At 43.1% G+C, this 17,730-nt stretch overlaps 1 protein-coding gene across 1 annotated transcript; it reads right to left on the reverse strand.

Annotated features, from left to right (window-relative positions):
* Positions 1-212: 212 nt before the first annotated feature.
* On the reverse strand, positions 213-4,346 carry LOC136558820 (basic helix-loop-helix transcription factor scleraxis-like). The gene is made up of 3 exons (XM_066553545.1): positions 3,989-4,346; positions 3,891-3,946; positions 213-3,746 (listed from the first exon to the last, which is right to left on the reverse strand). The coding sequence occupies exons 1-3, from the start codon at positions 4,344-4,346 to the stop codon at positions 3,696-3,698; spliced, it is 465 nt and encodes a 154-aa protein (XP_066409642.1). The 3' UTR covers positions 213-3,695.
* Positions 4,347-17,730: the final 13,384 nt, after the last annotated feature.

A 17,730-nucleotide genomic window follows, 5' to 3' on the forward strand; every position in this document is an offset into this window, starting at 1 on the left:
AGGAGCTCACTTTTCATTTTCCCAAGTTTTCCACCCACTTCCCTTCTCTCCTGCCAATGCACACACATGGTGCATTCATACACATGTCAGTATGCTGCTGAAATCTTGGAGAGATAGATTTGAAAAAGGTAAAGAAAACCATTAAATACTTATATCTTGAGATGGCTATAGAAGAGAACTTCCATCTTAATGTTTGCAGTTTGTTGTTTAAATTAGTAGCAAAAATACTGTTTATTTTAGCAAATATAATCACATTTTGCAAACAAATACAGATTTTTGTAAAGAAGCAGATTTTCCATGAAAGGGAACTTCTGTTTTGTAGAACAGAAGTGAAAATAGAAACTAACATATGAAACTACTTTGACTTACATTATGATTAATTCATAAATAACCAAGAACTATGTTCAAATGCTTCTTTAAACTTAACCAGTAAAATCAAACAACATGATTTATTCACTTTGCTAGGTGCTGTTTTTATACAGTGATGTATAAAAGCAGGCTAAGTTAAATGATTTATACAAAGTACCATGCTTGGATTATTTTAACAATAATTTAATAGGATCTGAGACCAAATGGTGTATATCTCACTGTTTCTACTTTATTCATGCATCATGTAAATTGAATAGCCAAGTGTTTACAGAAAAACAAAGCTGGGATTGGCATCAGGCATGCCTCTGTTCATACACAGAGAACAGAATGCACTCACAAATAAGTCAAACCCCCAAGATCTGCAGAACTCTAGAGGTGGTTTGGCACCTCTGGAACAACTCACATTATTGCAACGCCTCACCACCAAATAAGGTACTTGCTCTCACCTTCAAGATTTTGACTTGTATATTTGTGCATGCCATGAATAACCCTTCTCCGTGATTAAAAAAGTAGGACTGATAAGACACACAAGCTCATACAGTAAAAACTCAGTAAAACATTGAATGATGATGAGCTCTTTTTATGTGCAATCTGAGCTCTCAGTTCATCTGTGTCTCCAGAAATTAAATTCTTTTTCCCTTGATTTATAGAAAACCCATTACAGAGTAACAGCTCGATTTTAATTTTTTTTTTTTGCTCCTGAGGTTAAAAAAGTTTTACATTACAAATAAATTTTGGCAAAGTGAAGGATTTGTCCCCAATTTTCCTCATTTAAATACACACAGTTACACATACACAAACATTCCTCAGAGAAATCATGGTTATAATTGCTTTGCATAGACATTATCTGTCTATACCATAAATATTTGGGCCACAGTGCTCTGGGGTCTAATTTCTGCCACGATCAATCAATGTTGCTGAAACTCCTGTATTATTTAGTAATTGAAACCCTGAGAAAATCTTTGAGCCCGGTTGAATTCAACAGTTTATCCTGAGTAAAGAGAGAAGAATTCTGTGTTACACTGAGCTTCATTAAACAGGAGAGAAGGCCAAGTTCTTAGGGGCTGCTCCTGCTTTTGTCATTGAAAAGCATTTTGTATAAACCCTTTACAAAACCAGGGAGATAAAATCCCTTTTAAAGGGAAAACACCAAATTCCTGTAGGATTGTAGAAATTATTCCAGGAGAGTTTCGAGTTATGAAATTTCAGCTCTTACTTTGGTACAGAAATGGACTTCATATTTTGTACTTATTTCTTTTAATAACTAAGTATAAAGATATCTCATTAAATCCAAATATACTTCATTTGCCAAGGCTACAGTAAAACCTCTTAAAACTGCAATAAAATCACAGCATTTTGAAAACCTGAAATAAATAATTTTATTTTCTTTCTTACGAATTCCGAAATTCAGAGCATACTCAATGAAAAATTTTCCTAAAATTGTTTGAAACTGAATTATGTTTTGTCATTTTAGGTATAGTATGAAATGATACAGCTAAATGAATAAATTAGTGTTAATTGTCTATAAGGAGGTCAGATACTTTGGTTTAATGTGTTCACAAGAATGTAGGGCCTAACTATAAGATCAGCTTTAATTGTAGAGCAAATAACTTTTTAAAAGACAACTTTTTTCAAATTGATTAAAAAAACCCAGGAAGATATGTTTGTAGAACTCTACACCGACACACAGAGGCCAACACCACACCACCACATTTTATACAAAGCTGTAAAGAGTTCCAGCTTCGCAAATCAGTGCCAAAGCAAACACAGACCATGATCTGGCAGCAATTGAAAGTTCCTCATTTAAAAAAGATTAATGATAGAAACCTTCTAAAAGCAAAAATCTCCTCTCAATCCAGGAAAATACAGCCCATGGCTTTTAATAACCAAAGAGGCTGACGTGATGTGGAATTGCTGGGGCTTTGCTTGGATATTTTTCTTTGTCAGAATTCAAAGGAAGAGCTTATTGCATTTCTGTAGGTACAGCAGATTTTTCCTCGTGCTACAGAAAAAGTGGCCACTGTGTATTGGGCATGGGAGAAGGGAAACTAAAAAGGTGAAGTTGTACAGGAGTCCACCACGACCTTTCTCTTGCCAAGTTCTTTGTAACAACTGCCAGAATTTTCTTTGCACTTATGTAGGGCAAGAAGAGACAACTCTGTACAGAAAAGAAAGTGAACACCACAGTGCTGCTTCTTAGCCCTCACGTTTGGCCAGAGCAGCAAGGCTGGCCAGGAGCACACATGGCAGCAGGGGAGGGAAAAGGAGACAAGTTCTGCTTGCAGCAATTCTTGGAGTGGTAGTCACCAGGCTCTCAAAGAGTGCAGAGTGCCTCCCAAAGTAACAAGTTAAAGCCTAATTAATTATATTATGAATAGCTATAAAAAACATTGCAAAATTAACCTCCGTGTTTCTTAGAATCCAGCATTACTGGGGTTTAAGATTTTAGCCTGCTGCTTCACTAATGTCCAAATCTGAAAACAGAATATGCTTAATTGCCTTTTGGAGTTACTTCTGAAAAAAAATATACAAGTTAGTAAACGGAGGGGAGATAAACAACCTCAGTGATTTACAGGGCACAATTATGGAAAGACCTGTGTGATGGGTAAAAGCCCTTGGGAAACCCTCCTTGCCAGGCAGATTTAGGAATATCCCGTGCTATTTAAAGGACTGGCAGGACTCACAGTGTTAATAAGAAAGGAGCATCGCTTACACTGCACTTCTCCCCTTTCCTCTCCTGTGCTGGCTACGTCCCGTGCCTCTGTGCTCTGTGCCTGTGCGCAGCCAACGGTGCTGCTTCCTTTCACTGGAAGTTTTTCCAACTTTCTGTGAACACCTCAAAATAATATCCCAGCATCGGTGAGACCTCTCAAGCATGTCAGCTGTCGGCATCAGCCCGTGTCCCCAAGATCTGGTGTGCAGCTGCAGGGGTGGGCGGCAGCGCTGCGTGCAGCCCGGGCTGGGCTGGAGGCGTAGGGCACGGCGTGTTCATGGCAGCTTCCCCTGACAGGGGACACTGTGTGTTTGGAAGTTCAAGTTTCATCATGCGACACAGGTTTGGGAGGCATCAGGATCAGGGCTTGGCTGCTGAGGTTTAACATTTCTCGCGCTAAAATAGCTGCAGCGCCAGGTGCAACCGAGGCAGTGAATTTCACTTGCAAAACACCCTGAAAAAAACCCTCACAATATGAAACAAAGTGCATAGGCTTAAAAAGTAACTCTTTTAGGACTGTGCTATCTAAATGTAAACATGCAGCACGAGTGAGGCGATGTTACCCAGAGCAGTGGTACAGTCAGAGCAGGAGTGGTGCGAGACCTCAGCCTGTTCAGAGTCCGGTTACGGCTGGAGCAGGTGATGGTTTCTCTCTTTCTCGGTGCTGTTCGATGGATAAAAACACAGGTTAGGAGGCACCAAGGACAGCACTGACCCCTTTGGCCGGTTCAATCCCATACCCGCGGGGGACACCAACAACCTCCCCAGCAGAGAGCTCCCAGAGAGGCGCTGGGAAGCCGGCCCTTACCCTCTGCCGCTGGTCGCTGAGGCAGAAGGTGCAGATGGAGCGAGGCGCGGAGGCACCTGGCGGCGAGCAGGCCTGCGGGGGCTGAGCGGGCTGCGGACAGGGCTGCGGGCAGGGCTGTGGACAAGGCTGCGGGCACGGCTGCGGGCACGGCTGCGGGCAGGGCTGCTCGGCATCCACCGCCTCGCCCTGCCGGCGCTGCTGCAGCAGCAGCACGTTGGCCAGGTGCGAGATGTAGCTGGCCGCCAGGCGCAGCGTCTCCACCTTGGAGAGGCGGCGGTCGGCCGGGCGGGTGGGGATGAGCCGGCGGAGGGCGCCGAAGGCCGTGTTGACGCTGTGCGTGCGGTCCCGCTCCCGCGCGTTGGCCGCCGCCCGCCGCCCGCCGCCGCCCCGCGCCCGCCGCCGCCGCCCCGCGCCCCGCGCCGGCCCCGCGCCCGCCGCGCCCCCGCCGCCCCGCATGGCGCCCGCCGCCGCCGCCGCCCCGCCGCTCCATCACTTTTATGCGCGGCAGGTGCCGCTTCGCCCCTGCTCGCCCCGTGTCCCGCCGGCCGCGCTTGGCGGCTGCTCTCGGCCGGGGGCCGCCGCCGCCGCACCTGTTGCGGTGCCGGGCTCGGCAGCGGCTCCGCGGAAACCCCCCGCTCCTCCTCCTCCTCCTCCTCCTCCTCCTCCTCCCGCTGCCGGGGGGGCTCGTCTGCGGCTCCCGCGGGAACAGCGCTCCCGCATCCAGCGGTGTGACCGATCCTTGGATCCTCGTGGGGCACACAAACCTCTGCGGGTTTCACCCGTTCTGCGCCCCCGTGTTCCGTGTCTGTCCCAGCATGTGTGTGGGTATGTATGCACAGGATCATTCAGGCTGGAAAAGACCTCAGAGGTCATCGAGTCCAACCTTTGACCGGCTGACAAGGTGATGACCTTTTCAATTAACCACAGCACTGAATGTCATGTCCAGCTGTTTCTTGCACACCTCCAGGCATGGTGGCACCACCACCCCACTGGGCAGCCCCTTCCAGTTCTTGACAGCTCTTCATGTGATGAAATCTTCCTGATGCCCAGCCTGAACCTGGAGGCTCTGTCCCCTTGTCCCTTCACTAGTTGCCTTGGAGAAGATGCTGACCCTCACCTGGCTTCAACTTCCTTTGAGGTTATCTTTTTGGCTGGGGTGATAGATCAAGCGTGGAGGCGGATTTCACCACCTTCCCCAGGCAGCCTTAGACACATACCAATCCAATTTCTTATTCTGTTCAGAATGAGTGTCTGCCTCAATCATTTACTTATTAAAAGGTCATCATAAGCACTAATTGATTGCACCTCTCCTCTTCATAAAAATTTGACATCCTGTCTGAGCTCAGAGACTCATGAAAGGTCATGGCACAGGTTTACTCAAATGAATCATCTCTACCTGATTAAGCAGCCTCAAATGACCCTTTCTCTGTGGTCCTGGAAGCTTATTTGTGGTGACCTAAATATGAATCCTTCTTCCCAAATCAGGGCTGGATTAGCAGAGTCATATCTCTCTAATCATGTGTGCACACACTAAGGGAAGGCAGCTGCTTAGGCATGTTTGGCTGGGACTCGTGCCCTCAAAATACAAAAGCTGGTACCAACAGGCAGGGCTGCATCTCTGCAGTGCATTCCTCTGCTGGGATGGCAAAGTGCTGGTTTATGTTGGTTGCACTTTGGGCAGAACTTGTAGGAAAAAATGGACCAACACCTCTGTCAGCCAGCTGCAGCAGTGTCCTACCTTGGCCTATTAATGAGCAACACTTATTTGATGTGATTTTCCTTTCTGTTACTTGGGAGAAAGAGAGGGAAAGTCTTTTGATTTCCCATTGGGTGATGTTTTAGAGATTTTTGTGATTTCCATAGCAAAATATTGCTGCAATAAGATTAGTTTGAGGTTGAGGTGTTTGATAGCAAAGGCTGAAGAAATGCAAGGCTGCATGGACAGGTGTGTGCCATGCTACTGATCCAAAGGAATTCCTTCAGGGTGAGAGCAGGATGTGGCCCTTCATCATCAGATGCTGGGGAAAGCTGTGTTCAAAGTCATGCAGTTTTCCTGAAGTTTGTGAATATAATACTCTCACAGTAGGATATTCTGTCTGCTTAACCTTTCAAAAAGTAAATGATCTAGAAAGTTCTGGAGTTGGATTTCAATCCTTAGAAGTGCTGCTTTTTTGGAAGTCTCCAGGTATCCCTGCCCTGTCCTCCATGCAGGCTTCTTCCTTTTTGTCACCTCCAATATTTCTAGAATGAAATTCCTGACCAGACAAAGTCAACGACAAATCTCTCATTGACTTTAATGGAGGCAGGATTTCACCCTTGATATGTTCTGGTAGCTGAGCAGTGGAGATAATTGATTCTTTGTCAGACTCACTCATTTGCTTACCAGTGTTTTCTTGTCCTTAGCATCTCAGTTTCTTTGTTTTTTCTCTTTTTTTTTTTTTTTTTTTAATTACTGAAGGTAAGCCAAAACCAAATCAACCCCCTTCAACAAAAAGAACCCTGAGACAAAACTAAAACTGGTATTCTCAAAGTCAGAATTTATGGCTTATTGATGAACCAAGAATGAGAAAAGGAATAAGCAATACTCAGGAAGAAAATGATGCTTTATTTGCAGAGAAAACCAGAATGATTTCCTGTGACTTTACAGCAATAGCTAATTTGGGGGTTAAAGACAAAGGGGTGGCTGAACAATTCTTGTTCTGTTTCCCAGGCAGTTGGAAATAGCAATGCAAGAAATGGTTTGTTTTTTTTTTTTTTTTTTGGTTAGATAAGGAGTCTTGCAAAAAGGCCAAAATTCTGGTGACTTTAATTACTAGGTTATTGATTGGGATAATATTTATGCAAGTGCTGGGGGAGCATATTCCTCAAGGAAGCTGCAGCATTGCTGTTATTTTACAATTTGCTGAATTGCTAATAGTGAGCAAGAACGGGGCTGCATGAATGCAAAGCAGAGGAGTGGGCAATATTTTATGTGCAGTGATAAGATTTTGCCTGAAATTTGCCTTTGTGCTACGTGGAGAAAGTTATCTGATATCCATTGTAAGGAAGCATTCACCAGTCTTCAAAAGACTGGAAATATGAAGTATCTCACTGATTAGTTGCAGTCTAGTGGCTGGCATTTCTTTAATTTGCCTTTATTTTTTGAAGAACAGTGTTAATAGGAAATAAAAAAAAAAAAGAAGAATTCAGAGGAAGGCAATTTGGAGAAGCTATACCTATGAAAAGAGCAAGTTATTTAGAGGATAACAAAAGAAACAAATCTAAATTAGCAGCGCTGAATGTCTCTGGTCACAGCCAAGAAGCCTTCCAAATGTATTTCCATTAAATAGGAAGTATAACACAAAATTGTTCACTTGTTTAAAAAAAAAAAAAGACATTCAGGGAAAAAATGCCTTTAAAAAGAAGTACATGAATGTTTGTGGCCTCATTCTGTGCCTGCAGGTCACACTGACTTCAGTGAGACTCTTGTTTATTCAAGAGCAGAAATACGGCAGTATCCTATGGACAAAATGTTGGGTTTTTTCCCCCAACTGTTCATGCCTCACTCCATGGTGCTTCTTGCCACATGCTGTGTTTTTTGAAGGATTATACTCTGCTTGCCTTCTCCATCAAAGCCATTACACATACACATGTATTTTTATTTCTGCATACAATATTGCTCACACGTATGAGAAGATATAACTGTGTTGTAGACAAAAACAGCACAGATCTTGTACAGATTTCCAAACCACTGTTATTAACTGTTTTATCAACCAGGACACTTCTGCAGTGCTCACCTGATAAGGCAGGTGCATGCTGTACTTCAATCACATTTGACAGAAGGGAGAGTCCAGCTCTAACAAAGAGAAGCAAATAGAGGATGTTGATGGCTGGAAATGTCCACAGAGATGAAAATAATATATTTGACAAAATGTTATCAATTATGTGTCTGTCTTGGACTTTGGCTGGCTGTGACAACTACTGTTGTCCTTCACAAACCTGGGTGATGGAGTTGTCATTTTTATTGCAATTTTTAATAAATGTGACTGCCATAAAATACCTGTTGATTGAAGAATCTTTCAAATAGCATTTTACTCCATACAGGCTCTTTAAGGGAGTGATTTTAAGCAGAAAAGATTGAGGACCAGTCAAAATATGGGATGGTGCAAGAGAACTTTTTGGCAAAGGAGGCCTTGCGCAGAGCGTGTAAAATGAGGAAAGGTTAATCAAGAGGTGGACTTAAGGCTTCATGTGTTAAAATCCTGTCAGGTGGGATGGTGAACCTTTTAGCTTGTAATAAATATCCTGCACACATTTTGAACTCTCTGTCTGCTACTGCAGTGCAAGTACCCAGGCAGGGGAGGAGCAGGAGCAGCTCTGCCCTGCACTGCTGGTAGTTGATTAATGTGGGACCTAACAAGTCCCTTCTTGATATTCCAGCCAGCCAGATTTAGCATGACACTTATCTCTTCACTTGCAATCTCTTCACTTGCAATCTCTGTTCTTCATCTGAATTGATCTGTGCCACGATTCTCTGGTGTGTTAATGAGTTTTCTGTGTGGTGGAGTGCTAGAGGCCCTGTTAAACACCAGGGACATCCTGCCTACTGCATTTTATTTATACACCCACTCTGTTACTCTTGACAAAAAGAAGCTGAGTTGTTTATCTTCAGGTTTTTTGACAAAAAATTTGTCTTACAGTAATTTTCTCTGCTCTGGCTGCCCACAGAGGCAAATCCAAATATATTATTCACCTGCTATTTCAAAACCATTTAAACTTGCCAAGTCTAAGTGGTTTTTTACACGTTGTGCTGATACTCTCAAAGTTGTTATTAACTGCCTCAGATGTAATTTTTGATTGTGGTTGCATTTAGCAGAAAGATGACAAGGCGTGTTCTTTTGTCTGTCAGGCTGAAGTGATATAAGGACAATACACCTGCCCTTGGAAACAAAATGTTTTGGAAGCAGTGTTTCTGCAGAGTCTGTTTTGTTCATTAAAGCTGCCAGAGCCCTCCCTTGCCTGCTGCCTTATTTCACTGCTTTTAAAATCCATCCTGACAGAGCTTGGTTAGTGTTTGGGAAGATGTTGTCTGGAACATTCAGCTGTTGTGCATGGGTTGGGAGCTGAGATCCCTTGCTAATCCATTTGGAAATCCCTGTGTTGGTGAGAAACCAGGCCTTAGATGAAGCTGCGGTAGCTTGGGTCTCTCTGGAGCTGGCTGGTGGGCCAGGAGGGGCTCTCCCACCCTCCTGTAGTTTGCCTCAGACATGAATCCATGCCTCAAGCATGCACTGCAGGAGTGTGTTCAGCTTGGATTTACAGAGAAAAGGGACTGGGAGCACCACCCAGCAAGGCTTGGTGCTCTTCAAACTTCTCATGACAAAGCACCAACAGCTCGTGCTCTCTGTCCACTTCCAGATGCTGTCACAGGATGGTCAGCCTGTGTGATGTTTTACTACCCCACATCCCATTTTTTTTTGCCTTTTCAGAGACTAAGGCTTGGTAGGTCTGTGTTGCAATGTCTGTTGTTCCAGGCTTAGCAGCTTGGATCACTGGTGGAAATCCAGCTTTTCTGGAGCTTTCTAGGTCACTGAGAGGCAGAATGTATAGTATGAAAAAGGCATTGAATTTTCACACAGACTCGTGTTTACTTTTTTTTTTTTCTTTTTTTTTTTTTTCAATAAAGGTGGAATGCTGCTGTAGAAATGCTACTGAATTTTAGTTATAAAAAATAAAAACACAGCTACTGTAATACTGTAATAATGAACAGGAACATGAGAGGATGTAGCATCATCCAGTTGTGTGGAACAACTATTGTGGATGCTTCAAAATCCTTATTGCAATTTGATTTGTTCCATCTTCCCCTCCCAATCATAGCTACATCTGCCAAAAAAAAAGCTTTTTTCACCCCATACTTCTACTTTTACAGTACTCTTTTATGAATAGCACTATACTGCACAAGATTTTGTAGGTACTTTAAAGAATGTATTTCCAACAATAGCTTTAAAGTGCTTAGAGCTGACTAATCCAGAGATATCCCAAAGCCCATGAAAGAAATATAATTGCTTGTATAATTACCACAGCTTCTGCAATATCACTGCAGCTGAAGTTGTTTGTATGGTTTCTGTCCCTCTTCTCAGCTTCTAGAGCCACCTCCTATGAAGATACTCAAAATCTGACATTCTTTAGATACTTCTCTTTGTTCTCCTTAGTGCTTCAATTCCACCCGCGCATTTCTGTTAGCAAAGACATCTCTGATCAGGATTTCTTAGTTCAAATAAGATTAAAGGACAGATTCCATTTCAGTCACTCAGGTTCAGGTCAGAACTGACTCCACTGGCACCAGTTGAGTTAATCTGACCCTGCACCGGTGTAGCTGGTGGCATCATCAGAACAATAATAAGCTTTAAGATGCCATTGGAAATATTGATATTAGATGCTGCATAAAGGTAAATTCCTTCATGTTCTCAATTTTTGCCAGACAAGCTGAAGTGGAATATATGTATGTGTATAAAAACATAAAGCTCTTTCAGTTTCAAATATGTGTTGTAAAGAAGACAGCCAACTTTTCAGGGCCATGTGATCCTACAGTTTATAATAAAATTATCTCATCCCTGACCTTTTACTCACATTTGAGGTAGGGGGAGCAGACAATTTTATCTCCAGACAGGGATGTGGAAAGTTTTCTCAAAAGTTCCTTTAATCAATCACTAATTGAAAGTTTTAATGTGATAATTTCACAAGTTGGAAAAAATAAAACCAAAGAAATTATCTACTTAAAACAGAATTGACTCTAAAACACTGTAATTGAAGAGAGTGTTTTGGAAGCCTAAATCCACAGCTGTTGGTGAAGATGTATTCAGTTGTTCTTTGGAGCTGAACTAATACAGGTTAAGAAATAATAGGTGAATTATAGCAAACAAAGATTTTACAGTCTGAAAGCTTAGAAGAATATCCTGTTATGCCAAACAAACATGGAACAATGCCAGTAGGATGCTTTTGGAATGAATTTCTAGCTCTATTAGGGTAGATAGTATCATGTAAAATAAGTCTGACTAAGCTAGTTAAATAAGGGATTTGTGCAGACCATAATGATCTCATGTGTACTGTGAGTATAAGAATTAATTTTTTAAAATGGTTTTATACCTATAGAATCTTCATCCAGATCCTGTTGTATGGTAAGTCTTTCACACATATTAGAGACTCCACACCAAAGATCAAGCTCAGGCACAGAAAACCCACTACAAAGATTATTTGACCTTTCTTGGGGTGCCTGTGGGGATATCACTTGGGAAAGATAAAAAATGCTCTTTAAGATTCCTGCTGACAGTTGGCAGACCAGGTGGTCCTGCAGAACACAACTGCAGGGTCTCTCATCCTGAGTCTTGAAAGATTGTGCAGGTGTGAAGTGGCTCATTGGTGCTCTGAGTTAAACCAAACTCTTTGTTTTAGCTTCAACAAGAGCTGTTTGCCTTGTGTTTTCTGCACATGCCCTGCTGTCTCCCTGAAATTTGCCCAATTTCCTGTGGGCTGACCTTGCAGCACACTTTGTAGTCTTGTAGAACTCTTATTTTGTGCTTCTCTTGAGTTTAAAACAGAGTTTCCAGGCTGCCTTGTGGGGTCCCCTTGGCTGCGATGGACCACTGCCCACTGTCCAAACCAGTGCTCTTCCCTCCCAGCGCTGCTGCTGGAGCTTTCCCAGAGCCACAGAGCCTTCCTTTCCTTGCTGGAAACACTGACTCATGTCCCAGGCTGTCCTTGCCCACTGCAGACTGTCCCTCGCCACTCTCTGCCCAAGGCTCCTGCTTCACTCTGGGCCAGCACACACAGCCAAGGTGCTTCAAACACTGTCCCAGAACTAAAAACTGTCCCAGAACTTGGCTTGTGTGTGATCTCAGCTTCCATGGGCACAGTGAAAATGTAGATTATATAAGAGACAAGGAAACCTGAGGTTCTGAATTGAGTGTGCCTGAAGGAGAGCTGCCTGGATTCACAAACACACAGCACCACACCTCTGTATGTGCAAAGTAAGCTCTGCATCTTTGTTAAAAAGCTCTCTAGTTAAGTGATTAAACTTATCTCTTTACTAAAGCCCTTCCAGAATGGAGATTTTAAAAAATTTTAATCCTTTTGAAATGAATGAGATTTAAATTCATTTATTGCTTTTGTCAATTCTATCTAAACCTCCGCTGCAATCATTGATGTTACTTACAGGGAGATGTGCTTGTATGGGTAGAGTACATAAAATTTTTTGGTGTGTCTATTGTCAGTTCTCATTTTTCCACTTGTACTTGCTGGGTCTTTTGGACACTTTGCTCTCTGTAGTAACCCACTGCCAAATCTTATAAAACAACTCTTCCTTTTATATAAAGAGTCCTACCAGAACCTTGTAAAAAGCAATTCTGCTCTTGTGGCATTAAGAAAGTGTGGTTAAAGAAACTTCAGTTTGACATATCCATCAACTATATTGAAAATTATTTCATACAGGAAATAATGGCTTTCTGCTGAGATCATTAAAATGAAATTCTTGACTTGTCTTGGGATCTTTGAAGGTGTGGAGAGGCAGACTTGCACACAGTTCTGTGCCTGTTAGGCACATATCTGCATGCTGACCTGCCTTCCAGGCAGACCTGAATAAGTTGCTTGCCTGAAAGGTGCTGTACAAAGGCTCATAACTCACTTTCCAGGCAGACAAGAACAGGCACTTGTCTGGGAGACAGCCCTTTGTTGATAACCTGCCTCCAAGGCAGATCTGTCTAGTTATCTCTGCTGTCTTTGAAGCAGCTCCACACTGAGTTGTGTGTCCTTAGTGGGCTCGCTGCTGCCTGCCTGGGAGGTACTTGGGCTGATCATCTTCCTTCTGGAAAATCCTGAGCAATTAGGAACCCCAAACAGCATCTCTCCAAAAGGGACATTTACAGTATGAACTGACTTAGTTCTGACTGATCACTGTGCCTGGTGTTCTCTATTAACCTCCCATGTATAAGCACTGTCACAAACATCCCTCTCCCACGTTCTGAAAAATAAAATAAAGAGCTTGTCAAAAATTTCTGCTAATATAGCACAGAGCTCACACATGCTGCTTTCTGTGGCAGTAATCAGACTGCCAAACTTGCTGAAGAGAAGGAAGGGAGTAGGGAGAGCTTTTTAAAAAAAATTCAAAATTGCTATGCTATGTTGAAGGACTAAAGGGAAGGTGGATTCTGTATTTCAGTGTTCAGTCTTAAAAATGGCATCTAATTATTATGTCAGGGATCCAGTTCTCAGCCACTTATACAACATCATAAGTGCTACATGCTCATTTCTAATCAAAGAAGTGCTTTATTTTACTTGGAAAAAAAAGAGTAATTACTAGTTAACTGTAAAATACAATTTTGTTTCTTTTCTTTCCTTAGAGAAGTTGAGATTGCAAGTCAGATGTTAGTCTTGGGAAAAAAGATATATACCTCAAGGCCATAAACCAGCAGCAGTTAAGTCACCTGATAAAGGATAGATCAGATATTAAACATCATGATTATTTTTATGTTTGGTGCAATATTGTTGTGTAAGTATATCAGTGGAATTCTGCAGTAGGTTTGTTGCAGTTGGTTATAATCACTCTGGATGCAGTGTGACACATCCCATGTGTTTGGAAAACATTATGTTAACTCAGGAAGGGCAGCAGCTCGTGGTAGGTCCTGCAGTACCTGTTGGTCCAACTCTGTTTCTTCCTGCAGTCTGATCCCCTCCAGGACTAATATCTGCTGTCAGGGATAATTTCTCCCTCTTCCAGTCCCTCTAAATGTCTCAGCTGGGGCTCTTTGCTTGAAGAGCACTTGGGAGGGTGCACTCTGTCCCAGCAGAGGAGTGTGGCCACCCTCAGGCAGGATGCAGGAGCACTTGGCTGCAGGGAGCACATGTCCAGTGCAAGCTGCTCCCAGCTCGTGGCTGGCCCTGTGGGATTTGTGTCCTACCCCTGGATGCATGGAATGAGGGATTTCTGCTGCACAGTTCTGACCTGGGCTGAGGAGCAAGGAGGATATTCCCCCTCTCCTTACAGGCACTCTGGTGCTTTTGTATCATACAGAAGAATCATGATTAAAAAGGACAATCTTGTACTTGGAAAGGAAGGCAGTGAATTTTATATTAGTGCTTTAGTTCTAAACTAGGCTAGTTTTATAGAATGGAGAGACTTTTTTCTCCCTCTTCTGCCCAAATTAATTTCGCTCATTGGACGTGAGGAATAGAAACTAGGAGCCTGAAGTCATGCTGTGATATCCAGAAATACAGGTATGATCCCCTTTGTTTTTCTCCTCATCTTTCCTTCCCTCAACCTCTTTCACCCCATCTTTATTCCGGCATATTTTGACTAATGACTGTGGCTGAAGAAATTGAAATCTGCTCATGGGTGTTTCTCAAGCAGACTAAGTTTGTTGGCTAAATTATTCATTGTGAAACAGCTCCTCAGAGGCAAGGACTATACTTAGTGTAATGGTGACCAGACTGGACCTTTGGGGTACTGCCACAACACTCAGATGCAGCCTTGACAACATTCACAGTTCCAAAGGAGCACAAATGACAGCACAGATCTCTGCATCACACATGGGTGAGGTGCAGCTGAAAAGCAGGACCTGCTCATGAGACAAGAGCTGGGTGATGACAGGGGAGCAAATGCCCAGTTACAAATAAAAAGCTGCAAGTGCTAAAATGTAATGAAATTGAGTATAATATTTGGGTGTAGGATATTTATTTAATATCCCTCTTGGGACATGGCTGTGTCCAATCCCTTTCCCAGCCTGTAATGAATCAGGGTCACTTTCTTGCTCATAAACCAGACCAAGACTGTTGCAAGTCACCAGATGCCCTGGTTCTATGTGCCACTAATTGAGGTAGCTTTTGATCAGCAGGACTGAAACCATACTTATTTGAGTTCATATTTTGCTTTCTGCAAGACCTGGAAACATTTATAATAAAATGATATGCTGTTACATATGTATCAGTTGATAATAGGTGTCAAGTTAATGGTCCAAATATGTTCAAATAATTTTTGAGGAGTAATTTGAATAGTACATTGGAAACATCAAAGTTTATTGAAGAAAATGTACAAATCTCAGGTTCTCATCAAAGACTGTGAAGGGATTGATAGGAAGCAATTATTTAGGAAGAAATTCTTCCCTGTGGGGGGAGGGAGGCCCTGACACAGAGTGCCCAGAGAAGCTGAGGCTGCCCCATCCCTGGAATCATTCAGGACCAGGTTGGATGGGGCTTGGAGCAAGCTGGTCTACTGAAAGGTGTTCCTGCTTGTGGCGGGGAGTGGAGCAGGATGAGCTTTAAGGTATTTTCCAACCCAAACCATTCTGTTTTTTTTCTATTACTTTCTTTTTATTGCTGCAGTGTACTTTTCTAACTCAGCATTTTGGAGTTTGCCAAATGTATCGCACAAAAATCCTCTGACGCTCATCTATGTGTATTTTGAGAAACATCAAACACTGAAGAGAAGACTTTAAAAGATATGGACAGAAGAAAAGAGATACTGAAATCCAGTGACTGTGTTAGAGAACTGAATCTGCAGTAGACATGGGTAACCAAACCTCTGACCCTCCAAGCTTTAGTGAATGCAATAAAGGGTAACATAGATCTGAGCTCTCCATAGTTATTAGTTTGAATTTTGTGATGCTGAAGTCCCTGCCAGGCTTTTGCTGGTATTGTCCATGCTCTTCATCTCTATCCTGCATAACAAAATATTTCCTCACACAGTATGCCATGGTTTCCTACATGCAGTAAGAATGATGAGTGCAATTACCAGCTGGGAGTGAAGTGGAAAAACCTCAGCTTTTCCTCAGTTCATAACCCTTCCCTGGATCAAATCAGACAGGGCATTTTAGAAACTCAGGTCAGCTTCTTACACACAGCATTTTTTACACCTTGGTCAAGGTTACTTTGTGGGGTGTGAATACCCATTCTGGTGCAGTGGGTAGAGAGTAAATTGCCTGGAAGTGCTATTTTAGACATGAATGGAGAATATTTACTTCCACCCTTTACTTGGGCCAGACTTTTACTCAGGCATAATGTTTTCAGGGTGAGCTATGACCTGTTTTTCATTTTCTCCTGGCTGTTTCTCTCAAAAAAATGGGTCTATCTCTGTGCTCCTTTCCAAATGAAATCCCACTGCTCATCCTGTTTTTAAATCAAATCAGCATTCCACCCCATCTCCTTTTTGCCACCTGAGATGTAATAATTTAAATGCTTTGGGAAGGAAAAACAGTCACTAAATGGAGTGATGGAAATAAATGTGTTAGAGTAAGCATTAGTCCTACAAAAATGCAGAAGTCCTGGATTCTGGATTCTTGTGATTTTGTGCTTGTTTTGGAGTTGGGTTATGACTGAGCTCTGATTCATGCTGCAGTTTTTTCTTGACAGGGGTGTGAAGTTTATTATGGCTGTCTAAGTGTTTGTACTGATAAACTGTGTTAGGGATAGAGGGCCTCTGAGTCTCTGCTGGGTTTGGTTAAACTAGCTCAAAGATTTAAAACTGATGGGCAAAGGCACACAAGCAAGCTGCTTGCGTATGTTTTTTCCACTGAAAATCCATGCAAAAAGCCTAACTCACCTCACCCCTCCTTGAACTGTACACTTTCCATAGGCCCTGTTTGTCCCTGACATCCCTCTAAAGCTGGAGCTAAGCTTGCTCTGCTTTTGCTCCATCGATCTGACTGACATCAGTCGTCAGTCTGACTCCTGTCCACACAGCCTTTGCCTGTCCAGGGGCCTTGCAAGTGCTCCCAGCTGGTTTCTATATCTTCAGCAGGGCTCTGGTTTTGGCCTTGCAGCACCATTTCTCTGCTGCATCTTTTCATTAAGGGTGGATCCATCCTGGCACAATGTGTGGGCCCATTCTTGCTATCCTTTGCCTTTGCTGAATTTAAGCTCAGCAGAAGCACACAACACAAGCAAATCAAGACTTATTTTCCTGCAAAATAATTAAAGTCTTCCCCACTTCTAACACAGCATGTAAGGAACATATTTTCCACTTCCATGTGCTGAATTTGTCTCTCATCATTACATCATCTCTGAATTACAGGTTCTCTTGTCTTGGTGCATGTCCAGGAGTGCACCTTGCCCAAAGGCAAGATGGCAGATTTTGCTCACTCTGAGTTTATTTGTAGATTGGAGAGCATGAAAAAAAATGTGCCACCGGCATGGCCAGCAGCTAAATGTCAAAATTTGGCTCTAAGACAATACTACTTAAGCTATTTCTCTAAGTAAGTGCTCCTAACACAAGGAGGGATTGAAGGATCAGACTCATAGCATTGTAAAATCACTCTCTTAGGAATATTCAGAATTGCCTAGAACATTTTGAATCTAATTCTCCAAACCCTCAGGCAGCTTTGAATATCTCAGCTCTAATACATTGAAATAACAGACACTGATATGAAAAAACGAGAGGGTGATACTCAGTTCCAGCCAGGCGATTTCCCTCCGGGGCTGCGGAGCTCTGCCCGCGCCTGGCCAGGGTCACTCACCGGGCACCCCCGTGAGCATCCAGCTGCCCCAAACCCCTGCTCTGCTGTTCTAAAGGAACTTTTGGTGGCAGATGTCGCTGCTACATCGGCGGCCAGGCCAGCTCTCCTTGCCCAAGCTGCCGCCGTGCCGCCCCTGGCTTCTGCAGCGGGCTGGAAACCTCCCGGTAGAGAAGGGGGGAAACCTCCCTCCTCGAGGCAACGCAGCGAAAAATCACCCTGACCTCTGCATCGGATGGCTTTTAAAGGTCTTTTATCTTACTTGCTCGGATGTATGTCCTTCGGAAAATTTTTATAGCTTCCCGAGCTGCCGGGACTTGCTTTTCCCGCTGTCTGTGCGCAGAGGATGACGATGGCCGGGA

This window comes from Molothrus aeneus, chromosome 7 (assembly GCF_037042795.1).
Source record: "Molothrus aeneus isolate 106 chromosome 7, BPBGC_Maene_1.0, whole genome shotgun sequence".
NCBI classification, from domain to species: Eukaryota; Metazoa; Chordata; class Aves; order Passeriformes; family Icteridae; genus Molothrus; species Molothrus aeneus.